Source organism: Debaryomyces fabryi, assembly GCF_001447935.2.
Source record: "Debaryomyces fabryi strain CBS 789 chromosome Unknown contig00105, whole genome shotgun sequence".
Taxonomy (NCBI): Eukaryota; Fungi; Ascomycota; class Pichiomycetes; order Serinales; family Debaryomycetaceae; genus Debaryomyces; species Debaryomyces fabryi.
Window position 1 is genome coordinate 16,939 of NW_015385531.1, and position 19,879 is coordinate 36,817.

Here is a 19,879-nt window from a genome sequence, read left to right on the forward strand (position 1 = left end):
ACTATAAAGTAAATACATAAGAACTGAAGATGTAACATTTGGGCAGCAGGTCGCTATTAAGGTTTCCTTAATTTATTCAAATCCTCTAGTTTTTTAGAGCTTATTCTATTGCGCATATGATCATTACTTGAGTTATGATCTTGAGCAGCTGCTTGATCATTATTGTGGTACGATGACGAATGGGTGGAACCTCCGACAGGTCTAGATCCAAAACTGGAGCTTCGTCTTAGGCCAAAGGATTCATTAATAGAATTACGGGTCGTATTATTGCTGAATGTTCTATCTCTCGACTTTTTGGAGGAGCTGGAAGGTGGGGCAGTGGGAACCACTGAGTATTTTCTTTCTTTGAAGGCAACCCCTACTTCCTTGAGGTTCTTCTGGTGTTCTGGTTCAACTTTCACGAACCAGTCTAAGCCTTCATCGTATTCGTACATACGGTAATCAGTTCCGTATGGTTTCAGTTCCAAACAATACAATGTGTGAAGAGGAACATCTAGTTCGCCAATTGACGACTTGTCAAGGTTAAGAAAGTATGCCAACAAAATCCTTAAAACCACGCGATGAGAAATAATCAACAAATGATCCGTTGTTCTTTCAATTTCTGTGATTAGTGGTCTTAATCTGGTCAAAACATCCAAATAAGACTCTCCTCCGACGCCTGGATATCTATAACTTAATTTATTATGCAATCTTGCTTGAAATTCCTTAGGATATCTACTTTGGATTTCATTGTAAGTCAATCCTTCGAATTTACCACCACCTAACTCATTCAACATTCTCATTTCCTTAATAGAGAATAACTGTTCGTCAAAGAATTGTCCTGTCTCCACTGCACGGTATAACATGGAAGTCCACACACAAAAATTTGGTTCAGATGGTATGCTATCCACTCTGGTTTCTTCGTTCTTTTCTTTGTCAAAGATTGAGTTATATCTCAATTCCAACCTAGTAGAAAACCTTTCCAATTGCTGTTTGCGAAATTCTTGTCTCTGGAAGTTCATGAATCTCAGTAATGTTCTGGCAAAATTTTCACCTCTCTTAGTTAAGTTAGAATCACCACCAATTCTACCAGAAAGATTATCCACACTTTCTCCATGTCTTGTGATCCAAATTTGTCTTTCACACAAATTGAAATTCAACAAGAAGTAAATTGTTTGGGATGCTAAAAATCCTTGAACATTATAACTGACAACCTTCTTACCAACATCAATCATCTTAACATATTGGAAACCTGGAATAGCTTCTTCTGCGTCGTCGATAGTTTCATATGCCTTTTCATAATTGTGCAACCTACCAACGAAATCTTTTAATGCTACCTCTGGATCCATTGAGTGATAATCTGGGCCAGATAATTTTAATCTGATATTTGATTCAATAATTGCTGGATCAGAACAAATACTTTCCAAGAATAATACTTTCAATTCTCCTTTTGATCTCTCCTTAATTTTCTTTAAAATTTTCATTCTTCTCTTTTTAGTCGAATTGGTGGCATCAAAAATTCCGACGGAACCAGAGCCATCAATAACATAATTTAACAATTGATCCAAAGTGTCCATTGCCCATTTTTCACGGATTGCATTAGTACTTTTATTATCTGGACTGAAGAAATCGGCACTATGGGTAGCTGGAGTTGTCTTGGTGGAATGTGACGGAGGAGTATTTGCCTCGTTATTGGGTGTGTTTGTATCTGGTAAGGGGTTGGTTTCAGGTCCGGCATTATTTTCTTTATCTTTTCTTCTAGTATTACCAACATTGAAAACGCGGCAATCATGCTGAAGCCAATTAAGGTATCTAGTTAATTTATTCGTAATGTACGATTTACCTCTTGCAGGCAACCCAACCATCACAATAACTAATTTAGATCCCACATCAACAGAAGCAATGTGGCCATCGGGAGAAGTTTTTGATGATGTCTGACCAGGAATATTTAATGTATACGTTTTACGCGCAGGTGGAGGAGGTTTGGTCAACAAAAGATTTTTCAAATGTTCTATTGAAGGGGTCTTTTCAAATTGTTTTTTCATATCCAACGGAACGTCCTGTAATAAATCTTCCGTTTCTTCTTTATTAATTTTAAGTGTCTGTAAATCGTCTCTTTTGTTTCCATCAGCTTGTGTGGTATCTCCTCCTTTCTTCGGTTCATTCACCGTCATGGGGGATATAGACTCTGACTTATTGCTTGAGTGTGGATTTGGAGCTTTTATGCCCTTTTTCAATATATTATCGTTCAAGTCTGTCAAGTTCAAGTGTGATATGTTCTTAGTCTTCAACATTGGCGATTCCTGCTTAGCTTCATTCTTAGATTCTTCATCTTCATCTGTTTCATCATAGTCACTAGACTGATCCCGTGTCACTGGAGAAGCAACTCCCGATACTATTGGAGTGTCTGTCAATGGCCTTTTGTTGAATTCCGGCAACGGTGAGCTACCTGTGTTACGATCATCTATTAACTGAGAGTCTAACGACTGGGACACCCCCATTCGTTCTCCCGGATACGATGATAACTTCTTTAACGAGTTTTTGCGTACTGGCGAAAAGTCATGGTGTTGTGGGGGCGTACGACTATTCTCCTTTATATATGTATCTTGTTGATTTCCTTTGTCTGGTATCCCTTCGTGGGAGTCATTAGGATACAGTTCGCTGGATCCATAATAATGGTAATCGTCGTCACTTGAAGAGTTAGAAGTCAGTGTGAATATCTGACTGGAGCTATCCTGGAACGTAGAAAATGAAACTTTCTTTTCATTTCCTCGTTCCCGATGACGATGTAGCATGGCGTTGGAAATTGAATTAGATTTCGGTCTTCCTCTTTCCTGCTTCTTGGGGATCTCCAACGACTTCGATCCATTAGCAGAAGAACTTAAAGGTGATGACATATTGATATCGGTTTAATGTAACTTGACCACTATGATTACTTCAATGATGGTCAGTAGGGTTCCGTTATGGCTAATCTGAATTTGATGTTACTGTACTGCATGTAACTTCGGAGTCTTTGGCAGGTTTTGTGTCATTTGCTTTTTACTGGAGTCATCCACTAAACCGATGACATGGTCCGGGCGAGATTGCTACTGGAACCATTAGTCATAGTACAGGTGGAAGTAACGGTAACGAGGTGAAAGTGGGTGAAAAAGGTACTCGGGGTACGCGGGATATGTGGATGTTAATTCGCTTGTAGAAGAGATCAATTAAGAGGTGTGGATACAATTAGGCATAAAAGAGGTATTTTAGATCTCCGGTTTATCTCAAGGTGCATGGTCCATCCATAATCTATGTAATTGGGGGCTAATTTACAATTTCATGTAGGCGCAGATATGACCAAGAATATGTCAGGAACCGGTAAACAGGAATGATATGCAATTTGCATATGTAATTGCTGTAGAGGTAAATAGGTAGATCTAGGTATTACTGTGGATCCCTTTGTGTTTTGCTGGCTGATCGTGACGACAAGTAGCAATTGAAGGGCCAATTGAGAAATTCAGTATTAAAGGGGATTGTCAAGAAAAATGGTAATGAGGTGAAAAATTAAAATTCCACATGTGTAACAAATTGTAGATTTTTAACAATATTTGAGAAAATTCCAAAGATAATTAAAATAGCTCAAGACATCGATGCGTAAAAGCATAAAAGTACAGCAAAGATAAGACTCTCATGACAGCACATAGCTATAACATGGTGAACAATTATAAATCGTAGACTCGCAATCTGTTTACTAGGCATTGTGCATACGGTACTACACATTTGATTGAATTACTTTCCGAAACGTTTTCTAATGATAACTTGGTATAATCCCATTAGCAAGAATAAACGTAGAAGTGGTGACCACTTCCATAACACATATGGCTATGTGTGGAAATTATAATAACAAAGGGTATATATTTGCACCCAATATAGTGAAAGCCTGCACATAAAACAAAAGTACTATATTGGACACTTATAATACGTAGAAACCAAGAAAAAGGGTGTAGATGGTTGGAAGACGTTCTGAGACAATAGAGCCTTAGTTACTAGAGGTTATTAAAGTTCCGAGTTATACGGGAGAATAAAAACTGAAATTAGTATTATAGGATCAAAGTTCGCATAAATGAACGAGAAAAATTGGCGATGAGATGATTAAGAGACTACATTACATTAGCCATGTCGTTTTCATTTGGATTCACTAACGAAGATTTCAGTGACGATGATATAGAAGAGTCTGTCAACGTGAATAATGTACCAGTTTCGAAGCTGAACGAAAATCCATTGGATAAGTTATCTGAAACGATTGATGAATCGTCATATCCTAAGATGCACACTTTGGAATCTATTTTGCATACATTGAATGGGGTTAGACTCACATTTGATAACTATACTACTCCAATAGGACAAAATATCATATATCGTCGGGAACTATTTGATGTTAAGCATCAAATAATGTGCGAGGATGATGATAATTCTGTAAAGCATGGTGTCACTAGTGACGTTTTAATTGGAGACAATAATGTAGTAGATTTGAAGAAAAATGTTTATGAAGGGGGTTTCAAGAGTTGGGAATGTTCGTACGATATGGTTGATGAATTATCGAACATGATAAATAATGGGAAGTTGAAGTATAAGAATCTCTTAGAGTTTGGCTGTGGAACAGCATTACCTACATGTTTCTTGTTGATGAAAAAGTTCCAAATGCAAGACAAGACCAGCACAAACTACATACTATCAGACTTCAACTATGATGTACTCAGGTTAGTCACAGTACCGAATTTGATTATCCACTGGGCATCCACTTTAGAACCATCGAAATTGAACGAATTATGTGCATCCCAGCCTACCGGAGACCTTGAAGTGGACGCTCCAATATTAAGCAATGACGAAGTATTGATAACTGAACCCTTGATTAACGAATTCATCAACCAATTATCAGAATACAATGTCAAATTACTGTTTGTCTCTGGCTCATGGGGTCGTGAGTTCAATTCTCTTTTGAATGGCACTCCAATTGACCTTATTATTAGCTCTGAGACTATCTACTCACCTGAATCTTTACCAATTGTAGCTGAATCATTGATCGAAATCTTGACTCAATCTAATGTCCCGAAATCGTCGTGCTTGATCGCTTCCAAGAACTTTTATTTCGGTGTTGGTGGTTCTGTTACTGAATTTGTCAACTATTTAAAGAACAAGAAGTTAGAGAAGATCTCCTTAGATGTTAATGAAATCCATGACTCCCAGTTAAAGAGGTCGTTGATCACATTGACCTACTTCTAATGACACTAATAGTATACTAGACATATATATGTATCACGTGTGTTCATATTAAACAACTTGGTTTATAGTACTATATATTATCCATATGTATATGTAGCAACAATACCATTACATAGTAGATTCTACAGATGGAATTTAGCATACTTTGATACAAGACTGCTAACATTAAGGCCAAACGATGTAATTCCGTAGACTAGTGTATGTAAATGGGTAATCGCACGACCTCACATAACTTTTTTTTACCATTGAAATCCAAGAACCATACCATCAAAAGACTTTCAACAGGATTTGTTTATTATAGTTCTAAACAAAAGAAATTGAAATAGGTATGTATAACCACCGAGATGGATGTGTTTAAAGCTGTGTTGATGATAATGATGTCTTAAAACGATGATTATGAACAAATTGTGTTTTTATCTATGAGCAAATTATTATACCACTTCGATAAAGTATCGACTATTGTGAACGCCAATTGTATGCTCTAAAAGCACAGCTCACTCTATCAGCTCATGTTCGACCATATACGTAAGAAAACATATAAACAATACAAAATGACCAAAGGTTAGTGCTTTACGTTGGCTTGTTTATGTGAAGTACAGCGCCATCAGAGGAGATTGTTTGCTTGTTTTTCTACCCCCGTTTTTTTTGCACAATTTGGGACCAGCTGTTTGAGGGTTACTGAATCACTACGTTCGATCCCAGTTGCATGAATATTGACTTCCTAGATGTTGTCTTATGGACTATTCCTTGGAGAATCTAAAAAATCAGGCCAGGTCGTCCATGACTCAATTATCACCAACCAATCAAAAACTCGTTTTACGCTAACTGGAGGTGTTAGACCAGAGAGCGAACACAAAAGCACATCAAAATCACAGCATTAAATTTTCACATCTAGATATTCGCTATAGAAACGTACAGTTTACTAACAACATAATAGAAGTCATAATGCTCCGTCAATCTATTCAAAGGTTAGCTATTCGTAACCAATCTACCGTTTCCAAAAGTGCTCCAAGAGCATTATCCAATGCTTATGTCGGAAAGTTAGGCTCAAGATGGGAAACCTTACCAAAACAAGATCAAACCACCATGATAGAAGAATTAAAGACCAGAATGGAATTACCATGGCAAGAATTGACCACCGCCGAAAAGAAGGCTGCATACTACATCTCATTCGGTGAATGGGGTCCTAGAAAGCCATTATACGGTCCAGGTGACAAAGCCAAGGTTTTCTGGGGTGTTGTTATGGGATTAGGAGCAGGTGTTGGTTTATTCGCCTTCACTAGAATGTTCGCTGCTCCACCACCAGAAACATTGAACAGAGAATGGCAAGAAAAGTCTGACGAATACTTGAAATCCAAGAATGCTAACCCGTTCACTGGATACTCTCAAATCCAATAAGCAGACAAGTTATTGTGCTGTAATTTAGATTTATTGAGGTAGTGTTCGTCGAAGGGCTTGTACCATTGATAAGAGCAAAAACCTTAGTTTTTTTATGATTTTTTATATTCTAGCATCTCCTTTTTCACATTTGTGAAGGAATTATTAAAGTTTACATCTATTTTGTTTAGCTCAGAATTAAAATCTTTAATTATGTTTTAATTATCTATATGAGTGTTAGTTTTAATTACACGACATTAAGTTATGTTTTACATCTGTAGAATTTGAAAACTAAAATAAAAATATCTCTATTAAATATAATGGGATCCATAAATCATACACATACGTATTCTATCATAACCTAAATAAAGCTAATCATCATCACCTGGCCCAAATTCACCCTCAAAGATCGTGGCACCGGCCTTCCTTCTATTTTCTATGATTGTACACTCTTCACTTTCCAATATCATCTTGGTATTCGGCCTGTCGAATGGGTTTGGCTTAAGCATGTTGCTCACCAATTTATCTAAGCTATTAGTATCTTTTGATACCAAGAACTCTGGCGCCCAAGATGGTATGAGGTGCTTCACATCAATTTTCCTGAATAATTGATGATGCTGATGATGATTCTGTAGGTGTTGGTATTGCTTATGCTGTAAGTGACTGTGATGCAACAAAGAATCCGATGAATTATAAGACGTTAATGAAGAGAAGTTTTGGTGTTGCAAGAAATCACTTATATTATCACTAGATAATTTCCCGGCATCGGATAAGTCACCACTTCTCAATTTCCTCCATGGCGAGCCATTATCTGGTAATATTATGTTTGCAGCAATTTCTAGAATAATTAACCCGACACTGAATATATCAGCGAAGGGAGTATAAATTTTATCGTTAATCAATTCAGGGGCAATGTAGTTTCTGTCACCTTCTAGATCGAAATCTTTTTCTAATATTGGCAATTTCGTTGCCAATCCAAAATCTCCTATCTTCAAATACCCTTCGAATGTTATAAAAATGTTAGCTGGTTTTAAATCAAGATGTAAATAATTTTTCAGATGAATGAATTTTAGCCCATTTAATATTTCAATTAGAATTTTCCAAATTCTAAATTCATCAAGTTTGTAATTCTTATGTTCTTCTAAAAAGTCGAATAAAGTACCACCTTCACAATACTCGGTCATAATGTAGAAGTAGTTATTGAAATCCCAAGCCTCGATGAAATATACTAAGTTTTCTTTTCCTTCATCTTGCTCCTGCAAGTTAACCATTTCGTTGTCTTTCACCGAACTCAAAACTCTTAAAGCTTCAATTTCTCTAATAATAGCGCTCCTTTCCAATTTACCATAAACTGGCTTTTTAGTTTTCTTAATAGCAAACTTTTGATCTTGGAATGAACATTCATACGCTATTGAAAACTCTCCAGAACCTAAATATTTAATATTCTTCATTCCAAATTTGTTCATAAGGTGATCGTCTACTCTCGTTGGTTCAGATATCTCGTTACAAAGCGTCTGTTGAGATGAGCTTATTGATTCGAGCATGTTAGATGACGATGAAGACTTGCCGATGTTTAAAGATGTGTTATGCAAATGATATCTTGGTGTAGAAGGTTCAATGTTCAAGTGTTTGGATTTCTTCAAACTATCCAATTTCGTCTTTGTTGCGTTAACAGAGGACAAATTATTATATGATATAGGGCTAAAATTTGCGGGAATAGAATGCGATTTCTTCACCGACTTGGTTGGTGTTTCAGGTATTATATCATCTAACTCTAAGTCAATATCCAAGTCATTATCTGTATTCAACAGAAGGTTCTTGCTTGAGCCTTGTGCAGAAGAAATCTTGAAGAAACTTGTGCTCGAATCATTATTGGAAACTTGCGAAACATTTCTACCTACTTCGATCGATAATTCCAGATTATCATCAAATGTATTTGTTTCGTCGTGGGCAGAGGAAACCACGTTACTTAAAGTAGACGCTTTAAATTCCTTAATATTACTATTTCCGATTGGAGAAGTATTATGAATGTTAGTACTAGCAGTATCCAATGGTGCCATTGGATGTCTCTTTATTGGTGTTTCTGGAGGTAATTTTCTTTGACTAGCGTCATTGAGGTTGTGGTTAACCGAATTCTTTTTTACTAAGCCTGTTGACCTAAATGCTGTCTGTAACGGTTTAACAAATTGATATGATGCCTTCTTCAGGAGATTCTTTGAGCTGGCATCATTTTCTTTGTCATCGTTATACAAGGGGTCTTTATTTAATTCGTAGTTTTTTAGTTTCTTCCTATTCTTTAGCAACTCAGCCTCCGTATCTTGGTGAATTTGAATTGCACTAGTTGCACTATTTGCTGAAGCTGATTTTGGGATTTTCTTAGTTTTCGAAGGACTATCGTCTTCCAAATCCATTATATCCAAGTTGTCTAAGTTGTAATATTCAAAACCTAAATTGGATGAATAGTTCGGAAGCAGGTCCGTTGCAGTAAAGGGACTCTTTATGCTGTTTGTTTTTCTTAACTTATTACTAGTTGGGATTAACTTTTTAGATCGTATCGCTTGTTTATAAGATGCGGACAGCGATAAGAGTTTGCTTGATTCAAATATTCCCAAGGATGTGCTCGGACGAGTCAAATCATTATCCGGATTCACTTCATGATTCGGTATTTCTGGATTACTAAATTCTGGACGGCTTATGGAACGATTAGGTGAAATTATAGCATTCTTCTCGGCATTCTTGAACATTTTAAACCCCTTTCCTCCCAACTTAGATGGTGAATATACACTGGTCTTATTCAAAGTAGATGGAGGTGCCGATGTGGTAGATGGAGCTTGATCAACATTAACCGTTATCGAGTTGGAATTAAAATACGAATTCAAATTCAAAAATGAATTGCTACCCGAGTTAGGTAGCGAAGTTTGAATTGAATTGGATATAGAATTCGAAAGTGATTCATTTTGACTATGATGCTGGTTTTGGGTATAGAATGAATGCTTAGATGTCAAGTACTTCAGCGTGCTTGGGGATGGAGATTGACTCACTAACTGATGCGGACGCTTAAATTTGTTAAGCGGAGTCTTGCTTTCACGAGGACTGTAGGTATCAATAGGACTATGGGTTGCAGTCTGGACATCATATTTGGATGCGACAGGACTTTTATCCAACGGCGCTCCTATTTCGTTCAAATCACTGATGTAGTCGACGTCATCTTCTAAAATCTTATTGTTACCCGTACTATATAAATCAAGGGCCTTGTTGGAGGAGTCTATCGACAAGTTGAGGAACTTAAAAGACCGCTTAATAGACGATTGTTGTGAGCTGGAAGATGCATCCGGCTCCATTGAATCGTTGTGGGCTCCCTCGCGTCTGAAAAGTTTTTTGGGCTTGATTTCCTTCAAGGTGGGCGATTGGTAAGTCTGACTGTGTTCGAAGTCGTTGGTACCATCATCATCGGCCCTTGTGTCGTTAATATCCGAACCATAAGCCACGGGTTCGTCCTCATCCTCTATGCAATCGTTAATCGAGTCGTTATCATCGTAATAATCATGTTTCACATTAAAAGGTGGTGATTTATTGATGGGTTTCTTACTACTGGCCGCCAACTCGTCCTTAATATCGTCCAAAATCAACGAGTTGAACGACCGGGAAAAATGGTTATTTGTAAAATAGTCTAACTGGTTTGACGACAGGTGGTAGTTGAAGGATCGCTTGGCCTGGTGTGTCTTGACGCTACTCTTGGGTGTTCTGATGGAGTTCTTGGGCATTTTGGCCGTGCTTTTGGGCGTCAAAAAGTCCTTTCCACCACCACTGCTTCCATTCTCTTGTTCTGACGTCTGTGTGGTGGACTGCGACGACCTATTCGAAGGTGTGGTATTAGCACCCGCTGATATGGGCGGGCGCTGATAATTCATAACTAGCAATCTGTGTGTGTGTGGATCCGTGTAAGCTGACGGATAATGCAAATACCTTAACAAGCGACTACTTAGTTCTAAGTCTTGGTGTTGTAGCGATGTGTATGATTAGTTTAAGAATAAACCAGTTCCTTCATTCCAACAATAAACGCCCATCTACACATGTAAACAAACAAGGGTGAAATCCAAACAAGAAACGCGCTTGGTACCTAGCAGGGACACGACCAGAATCTATTCACATTGCTGCACCAGGAAGCTCCATACACCAGTTAGGATAACCGGGTCCCGGTTGTTCGACTCGTCCGTCGACTCGTCCACTGACTCGGACACAAAACTCAGCACGTGGATCCATACACCAACGCCACAGCCCCGACGACCGCCGTTTGGCGTGATTTGTCTGACTACTTATCTATCCAATCTTATATTATCGATCTAATCAGAATTGCGTCATCCGGTATCCCCGATCTAACCTGCTATGTTTTGAGAATTAAGGACTAACCTGTAATCGGCAATTTTTCTCGCCCGCCAACGATGACAAATGAAAACAAGCTCATTCGTCAGCGATCTCATTTTAGTTCGTTAATCAGGCTGATAAAACCTGCAAAATAGTGAGTAAACCACAGGATAAGCACCGAGATTAATAAACGGAAATAGTATCAAATCGATCAACAATAGAAAAATATTACAGATTGAAAATTTTACTAGAATAATTGGTATTTGGTATTTGGTATAATTGGTATATTATAAATTTTTTTTGCTTGTAATAAAGAAGCTTATGGAAGAATATCGCTAATGACCAATTCTATATCTACGACGAAAGTTAGAGACGTGGCGAGCGACGGAGTTAAAAGACGGCGAGATAGCGATGGTAATGGCGGGCAGGAAAAAATAGAACGAGATAGGGACGAAGGAGCAATAACGAAAGATGAGGACGGGAAAGAGGAAAAGGCGCAGGTGGTGGCGGTAGGGGACGATGGACAACAGTGTTCGAATTGTGGAACCACGAAAACACCACTTTGGCGGAGGGCACCCGATGGAACGTTGATATGCAATGCATGTGGGTTGTATCTTCGGTCCAATAATAGTCATAGACCAGTGAATTTGAAAAGGCCGCCTAATACGATTCGGATTATGAAGACGGAAGAAGGTTCGTGTAAAGGGGTTGGAAGATGTAATGGAACAGGAGGTTCTGTAGCCTGCAAAGGGTGCCCGGCATACAATAACAGGGTGGTGTTGAAGCGAGATCCGACGAAGGAAGAAACGAGTGACAAAGAGACAGATACAGATGGAAACAAGACGCCAGAAAAGGTATCTTCGCCCGCGGGCACGCATACTCCAGAGAATGAACCTATGGCCATTGCCTGCTTCAATTGCGGATCGACAATCACCCCCTTATGGAGAAGGGACGATGTAGGGAATACGATTTGTAACGCATGTGGTTTATACTATAGGCTACATGGCTCACACAGACCAATTAAGATGAAGAGAAATACGATCAAGAGGCGAAAAAGAAACATGACCCACATCAAGAGGGACGATTCGGAGGACAGGTTGGCTTCGCTTGCATTAAGGGAACAACAGCAAAAACCTCAGCAGCATCAACAGCATCAACAGCATCAACCTCATCAACCGCATCAACCGCATCAACAGCATCAACAGCATCAACAGCATCAACAGCATCATCATCAACCACCCCAACACCAACATCAAGGTATGCAGTCACCTATGTTGGCCATTCAACCAAATCATGTATCATTTTATCCTCCCTACAACGGAGGAAGAATCCCAAATGGACCAGGACCAGTGCCAGGACCGGTCCCCCCAGGGTTTCCAAATTATCCTCCTCCACAGTATATGTCTGGGCCACCAATGGTTGCTCCTCCATATGGATACATGTATCCATATCCACCTCCACCACAACAGAGGCCTCTGGCCCAACCTATGCCCATGCAACCCCAATCATCGCAACCGCTTCAGAGCCAGCAACCACCGCCCCATCATCACCAATTACAACCACCGTCCTCAAACTTACCTATCGAAAATTACAATCAGTCTATAAAGTTGCCCATGCTCAATATTCAAAATACCAGAGCTCCTGGTTTAAGTCCATCACCAGAACTTATTAGAACGCCTGAGATCAAGAACGCACTTGAGACTAGCAGGACACCTGAGGTTAGAAAGAGACCTGAGGTTAAAAAGACTTCCGATGGGAATAATTCAGAAGTTAAGGGGAAGTCAAAGACTAAAGGCTCTCTTCCATCGATTAAAAAGGAGTCCGATAAATGTTGCTCCAAGTGTAGGAGCACCACTCCTGTTGCAATCGATTTCACTTCTTCCTATAAATCAGATTCACCAATTCCCTTACAAACTTCAGAGGATGATGCTACAAAAAGTACATTGAGTAAGCCAGTAGTGACAACTTCAAGAGATAAGTCTCCTGGTATGTCTATCGGAGGACTCTTGAACGATAAATAGGACGTTTTGTAAATAATATTATAGAATTAAACACATGCACGTTATATTGTGCAATAGAATTTTGTGTAAGAGTTCATTCTCACTATCAACAATCGAACTGAAAAATTGCAAAAATAAAGGCAGAAGACAATATTGTAGACTATAGATTGTGATGTCAGATATAGATAGTTCTCTAGGCAGAAAGTTAAAAGATATCGCAGCAGGTTTCATTGGTGGTGCAACACAGGTGTTGATTGGACAACCGGCTGATCTTGTGAAAATTCGATTGCAAACTTCATCTACCCCTACTACGTCTGCACAAGTGATCAAGAATGTGATCAAAAACGAAGGATTACTTGCATTCTATAAAGGTACGTTGCCTCCATTATTTGGGGTTGGTGCGTGTGTATCGTTGCAGTTTTACGGTTTCCACGAGTGTAAACGTCAACTTTTAAAGCTGAGCAATAGAAGTGAATTAAACTTATGGCCCCAAACATACATTGCTGGGGCAGTGGCTGGTATAGTAAATACTCCTGTTACTTCTCCGGTTGAACAATTGAGAATTTTATCCCAATCAAACACTAAGAGTGGTTCCAATTCGTTGTTATCTACAGTTAAGAAGATATACGCAGAAAGAGGGTTTACAAATGGTATATACAGAGGATTCACCGTCACACTATTAAGAGAGACTCAGGCGTATGGTGTGTGGTTCTTGGCGTACGAATCGTTGATCAGTTATATCCAATCGTCAAGAGGTTATAAATATAGAAACGATATTTCCACAGTGGAATTGTTGACCGCTGGTGCATTGGCAGGGAACGCCCTTTGGCTTTCATCTTACCCAATAGATGTCATTAAATCCAACATTCAGAGTGATAAGTTTGGAGCTGAATCGAGGTTTAATGGTAGCATGTCCTTGGCCGCAAAGCATATCTTCAAAACCAATGGGTGGTTGGGATTCTGGAAAGGATTGGCCCCATGTTTGATAAGAGCTGTTCCATGCTCCGCAGGGACTTTTGCTAGTGTAGAATTGGCCTTGAGACTCATGGGCTAGTCCATTATCATTCCAATATCGAAGCTTGGATTCGTGGCCCCGTTCGCATCTACAAACCACAAAATTCACACCCATTTCACCGTTAGTGACCGGTTTCATATTCAAAACAACGTGGTTATGACTTTCCCTTCCATCAAAGGTTTGCCTGTTGTCTACTACATCTACTCTTCCAGCTTATATATGTTGCTGCTATACTATAGATCGATGCTTATGTAATTTTCCATAAATATATAGACTAGAATAAATTCAAGTATTTATGTCTTCTATATCTGAGAACAACTGTCCAAACTTCAACGGTCCACGCTCTGTTTCTTTACCTACATAGTTCACCTCCGTAAATACTATTTCCACTACCCGTCTATAGTACCCTAGACATTCAAACAAGCTTAAAGTGTTAAGTAGATTATGTAATCAACGATAGCCAATTAAAATCTTTGATTTTCTCGTTACCTAAAATAATTACGCAAAGCGATCATTATGATGAATAAATGAAATATTAATATATAGTTTATTCACTACAATTATAGAGCCAACGATGTTTAAACAAATGATACAAGTATCAAAGAGGGCCGGTGTAAAGCCACAACAGTTCCGTTACTTTTCGGGTACTTCAGTCTTTAATAAACCTGCCTTAACTGCTGATTATTTAACCACTGGTGGTTCGACTCAATCAGTGTGGCCAAAAGGATTCAGAGTCCCAAAACCCAAAACATGGGAAGAAAGTGGTGAAAGTGCATTATCAAAGGCCACTAAATTCTTTTTCTTGAACGAAATTGCAAGAGGGATGTATGTTTGTTTAGAAATGTACTTCAGAGCTCCATACACTATTTACTATCCATTTGAAAAAGGTCCAATTTCACCAAGATTTAGAGGAGAACATGCGTTGAGAAGATATCCTAGTGGTGAAGAAAGATGTATTGCTTGTAAGTTGTGTGAGGCCATTTGTCCAGCTCAAGCCATTACCATTGAAGCCGAAGAACGTATGGATGGATCCAGAAGAACCGTCAAGTACGATATTGACATGACCAAGTGTATCTACTGTGGATACTGTCAAGACTCATGTCCTGTTGATGCTATTGTTGAGTCTCCAAACGTTGAATATTCCACCGAAACCAGAGAAGAATTATTGTACAATAAAGAAAAGTTGTTAGAAAACGGTGATAAGTGGGAACAAGAATTACAATACTGTATTGATGCTGATGCTCCATACCGTTAATTGTCTCATTTTCCGTCCCACAATGTATTTTACTTACTGAACTTTCATCTCGGACTTCCTTTGCGAGCAAGTTCAATACCTCCGTATGCCTTTCTTTGACTATTCACTACATTTTCATACAATAATCAAATTCCAAAGTACTCTTATACATTATTGCATCTATAAGTTATATAATATATACTATAATTATAATCAGATATAAAATTTTACCTGTTCTAATTGTCGCTTGTAAAGATTTGTGTAATATTCTTCTTTAAAACACTATTCGCGAAGTAATGGCGGTATTCGAATTTGTTCCTCATTGAAAAGAACACTAAGGACTTTAAGATAGTCAGAAAGGTATAAACTAATAGAAGTAGATACAAGGCAGTCAAGCGTGGAGTCTGTTTCTTCAATAATATTTTTCTTGAACAGTTGAATTCATTTTCTCCAATCATTCCGAAATATAGAGCATTTTCACGAAATCCAAATCAAGTGTTTCTAGCTAAAGTTCACGGATTATCATGTCGAATAATCCGTTCATAAGTTGCAATATGGCCCCGTCCATGACAACAACAGAAGATTATAGTCATACAAGTCAGTTTCTGCCGACGCATAACCATACGAGTTCTGGTAATTCTATATTGTCGTCCCCTAAGACAATTAATTCAAGCTTTGAAGAGAGCCCCAAATATGGCGTTATTAACTATAGTCCCAAGCATTCACGTAAGCCAAGCTCGTTGTCGATGAACCGAAATATAAACATGAAGAATTTATCGTTGAACCTAGCCCATTCGAATAATAATGCTTCTGCAGAACAATCTACGGCGGACCCCACAGCAGACAAGGTTTCCACGCAAAAACCTGAAGCAGAACAAACAGAGATGGAAGATGTGTTCAATAAACCTCCTTTAACTAGACGGAAAACGTTGACGTTATCTATACCGGCAAATTCGATGACAGAAGACTTGCCGTTGGTGACACCAAACGTCACCAAGACGCCGTCGATGCCGCCGTTGATGTCAACTTTCAAGAGTAGTACAGAATCAGATCTTCTTGATCGTGATCACGAGCATAACTCATTTCGTTTTGACGCCCCGCATATAGGTACTTCGAATCCATTTCATAATTCCAGTTTACAAAGCCCGTTTATGAGCGATAAATCACTCGTTCACGATTTTTCGAAAATTAGTATAAATAAGGAGAAGCCTATCTATTCAAGAATACCTGAAGAGTTACAGGAACAGAGCCAACTAGATGCATACACAAACGGCCCTGCAGATGTTCTTAATCATTCCATATACCTTTACTCCGACCCAAACCATGGTCCTACTAAAATAGACATAAACAAATTTGACTTGGTCATAAACGTTGCCAAGGAATGCAAAGACCTATCATCAGAATTCAAGACTTACAACGGAAAAAAGGAGTACTTGTATATTCCCTGGTCACATACATCTCTAATTCTGAAGGAACTACCCCAAATAACAAAGAAAATAAGCCAGTTTGATGATAGCAATAAACCTCACGAAAAGCGTAAAATCCTAGTTCACTGCCAATGTGGTGTTTCTAGGTCTGCTTGCGTAATTGTTGCTTATTTCATGTATAAATTTAAAATTGGTGTTAATGAAGCTTATGAACTATTAAAATCGGGAACTGATAATATAAACGAACCTACAAATACTTTGATCAAGAACAAGGGCTACAATGTCGATGCATGTGATAGAATCTGTCCTAATATGAGTCTAATATTTGAGTTAATGGAGTTTAATGATGCTTTAAAGAATAAATAGGATGGTAATTCAATATACAAACATTACTCTAGTTTTTGTGTCATTTAAATTGTAATATTTTTTTTAGTCGTAACAATTTCTTATATTAGTGGTTGACAAGTATAACCTCTATTATAAATTAATATAGCCCATAGACTATTGTCAAGCGCTGAATAAATAGCGAAGTATTGAATTAAGTTGAAATATCAACTTGTCAACATGTCTTATAATAATAACAATAGCAATAATAGAAATTATTACAATCGATATTCGGGCTCATCAAAAAAATCTAATGTATTTGGAGGGCAGAGTAATAATAACAGCTCTGAAAGTAATGAATATGGAAATGGAAGTAGTTCATCTGGTAATGGATATAGTAATAGAAGTTCCGATTCAAATAGAGGAAACTACGGAGGGTACCGGCAGAATATGAATAATTCCAATTCTTCAAGATATGGTAGATATGATAAGTATAGAGGCGGCAGAAATAGTTATCGAGGATCGAATTCATCTTATTATCATACAGGGAGTTCAAGTAGTAATAGTAACTACAATCCTAGAAATGCTAACTCGTACAATAGGCGGGATCCTCAGTTTGATAGGTACGACTCGTATGGCGAGAGAAGTCAGAAACCACCAGTCAAGTCCACCAATATATCAAAACACCTTCCTGCTAATGATGCGTTTAAAAGAAACGAAGAGGAAAATAGTGGTAAAGATAGTCTGATACTTTCCAATCCAGAAAGTAAGAGGCCAAGTCCAATAATCGACTCTGAAATTACACATCATTTAAAAGAGACTAGTGAGCCAAATAATAGGAAGTCTGAATCATTGTTTGAAGACAAGCCCGAAATGAGGTTCGATGAGCTTGAAACAAACCCTTTAAGTGCAGAATTCGAGAAAACTCAAAATAAAACGGGCAAGGTAGCAGATGAAACGACAAAAGATACCAGTAATGATATAGAAATGAAAAAGGATTCTAGTCATATATATCAAGGGAAGTCATTTTTGGTAAGATCTAATGAGACTCCTGTAGATGAGAAAAATAAAGATATTTCTCTACCAGAAGACTCTGAATTATTACCCGCTGACAGTCATCAAAATCTAATGGAAAATGATAATCACTCTCAGGAGGATATTAAGACAGAACCTAAAGAAGAGCCAAAAAAAATAGAACCTGCTGATAGAAGTAATTCAGCTGACGATCAAAATCAGAGCGAGAACGATCAAGAAGCTACTAAATTATCATCTTCAAGCGATCAGAAATCATTAATGGACGATAGTGGCAAAAATGAATCTAATGATAAAGAAAATAATGCAAACAATGTGACAAAAGAAGAGCCTGAATCACCAACACAAACCCAAATGGTAGCAAACTCGTCATATTTATCACCCATTGCTGATACTGCATCTTTTGATGGATCATTTTTGAACCATTTGCCTGGTGTCAATGATGATAAGGAAATTAATTCTCATGAACTAGGAGATATACTTACTGAAGTAAAAGAAGAAGCAGATGAAAATGATTCTGAAGCTGAAACAATTGTTGCTCACTCACCACCAAGAATAAATAAAGGTAGAAAATTAGTAAGAAAAAGAGATTATGATGAAGACAGAGAAACATTAATCAGAACTAGAAAGATTATCGATAGTTCTGATGATGAAGATGATGATAACGAATTGAACAGATATTCTAACCTTAAAGAAAATAGTGAAAGTAATGATAATAAGGAATCTTCAAAAGATACCGGTGCTAAAAGACCGTACAAAATCAAGCGTGATTCCAGTGGAAGATCATTACTTCAAAGGGCTTGCAAAAAGGGTAATATTGATGATGTAAAGAAACTAATTGACAGAGGTGCAAGTCCTAATGAGCGTGACTTCTGTGGGTTCACTTGTTTACACGAAGCAGCATTGGAGGGTCATATCGATATTGTTAAATTCTTAATAGAGAAAGGAGCAGATGTGAATAAACAAGCCTTAAAGGCGGGTGATTTAGAAACCCCATTAATTGATGCAGCTGAGAATAAACATTTTGAAACTGTAAAGGCTTTGCTTGAGAACGGGGCTGATCCAAGAATTTTCAATATAGACGGGTTCACTGCATTAACAAAAATTTTCAATGAACATGACGATGAAGAGGGCTACGAGGATATCATAAAATTGTTGGAAGAGTATAATACGAAATTCTTGGATACAAATGACGCCAAATCAAAACATCAAAACAAAGAAATATTAAGATCTTCAGTGTCTCCATCTCCTTCTCGTATAATTGAAGATCCAAATGACAACTACTTTAGTGATTTATTGAAAAAGAAGAGTCATGCATCATCCATCTATAAATATGCCGCGGAAGGCCTCAAGGAATTTACTGCAAATTATTTTGTTGAAGGAGGCAGACTAGACTACAAGCCAGATATTTTAATTCTAGCTGCTAGAAATGGCCATACAGAATTAGTGGACATTATTTTAGGTTTGACTTCAGGAAATTTTGATATTAACCAAGAGAACAACTGTGGTCTTACTGCTTTATTAGCTTCTGTAGGAAGGGGTCATTATGAAGTTGTTAAATTTTTGTTATCGAAGGGCGCAAATCCCAATAAAAAGCGTAAACCGGATGGTTTAAATGCTCTTGAAATAGCGGAAAGAGCCTCCCACTTTGATGCAAATGAAGTAAAACTACTTCAAGAACATATGAATAAATCTTACGATGATGAAGAGAATGATGACAGCAGCGAAAATGACGAATCTATTATGAATGACTCATTTGTGTCTCAGAAAGATTCACCAAAACCTAAGAACAAGCCTTATGATGAGACAATCAATAAGAAAAGAAAATTGTCACGTCCTATAGAGGATGATATTCACAATGAAA

General features: G+C 37.9%; 9 protein-coding genes across 9 annotated transcripts; 7 read left to right on the top strand and 2 right to left on the bottom strand.

Moving 5' to 3' along the window:
* Nucleotides 1–56: 56 nt before the first annotated feature.
* On the bottom strand, nt 57–2,876 carry PFK26 (Pfk26p; the record flags this gene model as incomplete). Its single annotated transcript, XM_015613008.1, has 1 exon — nt 57–2,876. The coding sequence occupies one exon, from the start codon at nt 2,874–2,876 to the stop codon at nt 57–59; it is 2,820 nt and encodes a 939-aa protein (XP_015466163.1).
* A 1,258-nt stretch (nt 2,877–4,134) lies between these two features.
* On the top strand, nt 4,135–5,241 carry AC631_04180 (uncharacterized protein; the record flags this gene model as incomplete). Its single annotated transcript, XM_015613009.1, has 1 exon — nt 4,135–5,241. The coding sequence occupies one exon, from the start codon at nt 4,135–4,137 to the stop codon at nt 5,239–5,241; it is 1,107 nt and encodes a 368-aa protein (XP_015466164.1).
* A 945-nt stretch (nt 5,242–6,186) lies between these two features.
* COX5 (cytochrome c oxidase subunit Va) lies at nt 6,187–6,639 on the top strand (the record flags this gene model as incomplete). Its single annotated transcript, XM_015613010.1, has 1 exon — nt 6,187–6,639. One exon carries the CDS (start codon nt 6,187–6,189, stop codon nt 6,637–6,639), a length of 453 nt encoding a protein of 150 aa, XP_015466165.1.
* Nucleotides 6,640–6,989: 350 nt separating this feature from the next.
* SWE1 (tyrosine protein kinase) lies at nt 6,990–10,529 on the bottom strand (the record flags this gene model as incomplete). Its single annotated transcript, XM_015613011.1, has 1 exon — nt 6,990–10,529. One exon carries the CDS (start codon nt 10,527–10,529, stop codon nt 6,990–6,992), a length of 3,540 nt encoding a protein of 1,179 aa, XP_015466166.1.
* A 792-nt stretch (nt 10,530–11,321) lies between these two features.
* SFU1 (Sfu1p) lies at nt 11,322–13,004 on the top strand (the record flags this gene model as incomplete). Its single annotated transcript, XM_015613012.1, has 1 exon — nt 11,322–13,004. The coding sequence occupies one exon, from the start codon at nt 11,322–11,324 to the stop codon at nt 13,002–13,004; it is 1,683 nt and encodes a 560-aa protein (XP_015466167.1).
* A 151-nt stretch (nt 13,005–13,155) lies between these two features.
* Nucleotides 13,156–14,037, top strand: YMC2 (Ymc2p; the record flags this gene model as incomplete). Its single annotated transcript, XM_015613013.1, has 1 exon — nt 13,156–14,037. The coding sequence occupies one exon, from the start codon at nt 13,156–13,158 to the stop codon at nt 14,035–14,037; it is 882 nt and encodes a 293-aa protein (XP_015466168.1).
* A 547-nt stretch (nt 14,038–14,584) lies between these two features.
* On the top strand, nt 14,585–15,253 carry AC631_04185 (uncharacterized protein; the record flags this gene model as incomplete). Its single annotated transcript, XM_015613014.1, has 1 exon — nt 14,585–15,253. The coding sequence occupies one exon, from the start codon at nt 14,585–14,587 to the stop codon at nt 15,251–15,253; it is 669 nt and encodes a 222-aa protein (XP_015466169.1).
* Nucleotides 15,254–15,996: 743 nt separating this feature from the next.
* Nucleotides 15,997–17,025, top strand: CPP1 (tyrosine/serine/threonine protein phosphatase; the record flags this gene model as incomplete). Its single annotated transcript, XM_015613015.1, has 1 exon — nt 15,997–17,025. One exon carries the CDS (start codon nt 15,997–15,999, stop codon nt 17,023–17,025), a length of 1,029 nt encoding a protein of 342 aa, XP_015466170.1.
* A 198-nt stretch (nt 17,026–17,223) lies between these two features.
* Nucleotides 17,224–19,849, top strand: AC631_04187 (ankyrin repeat domain-containing protein; the record flags this gene model as incomplete). The annotated part of the gene is made up of 1 exon (XM_015613016.1): nt 17,224–19,849. A coding segment is annotated over one exon (2,626 nt), but the record flags the coding sequence as incomplete, so codon positions are not given.
* Nucleotides 19,850–19,879: the final 30 nt, after the last annotated feature.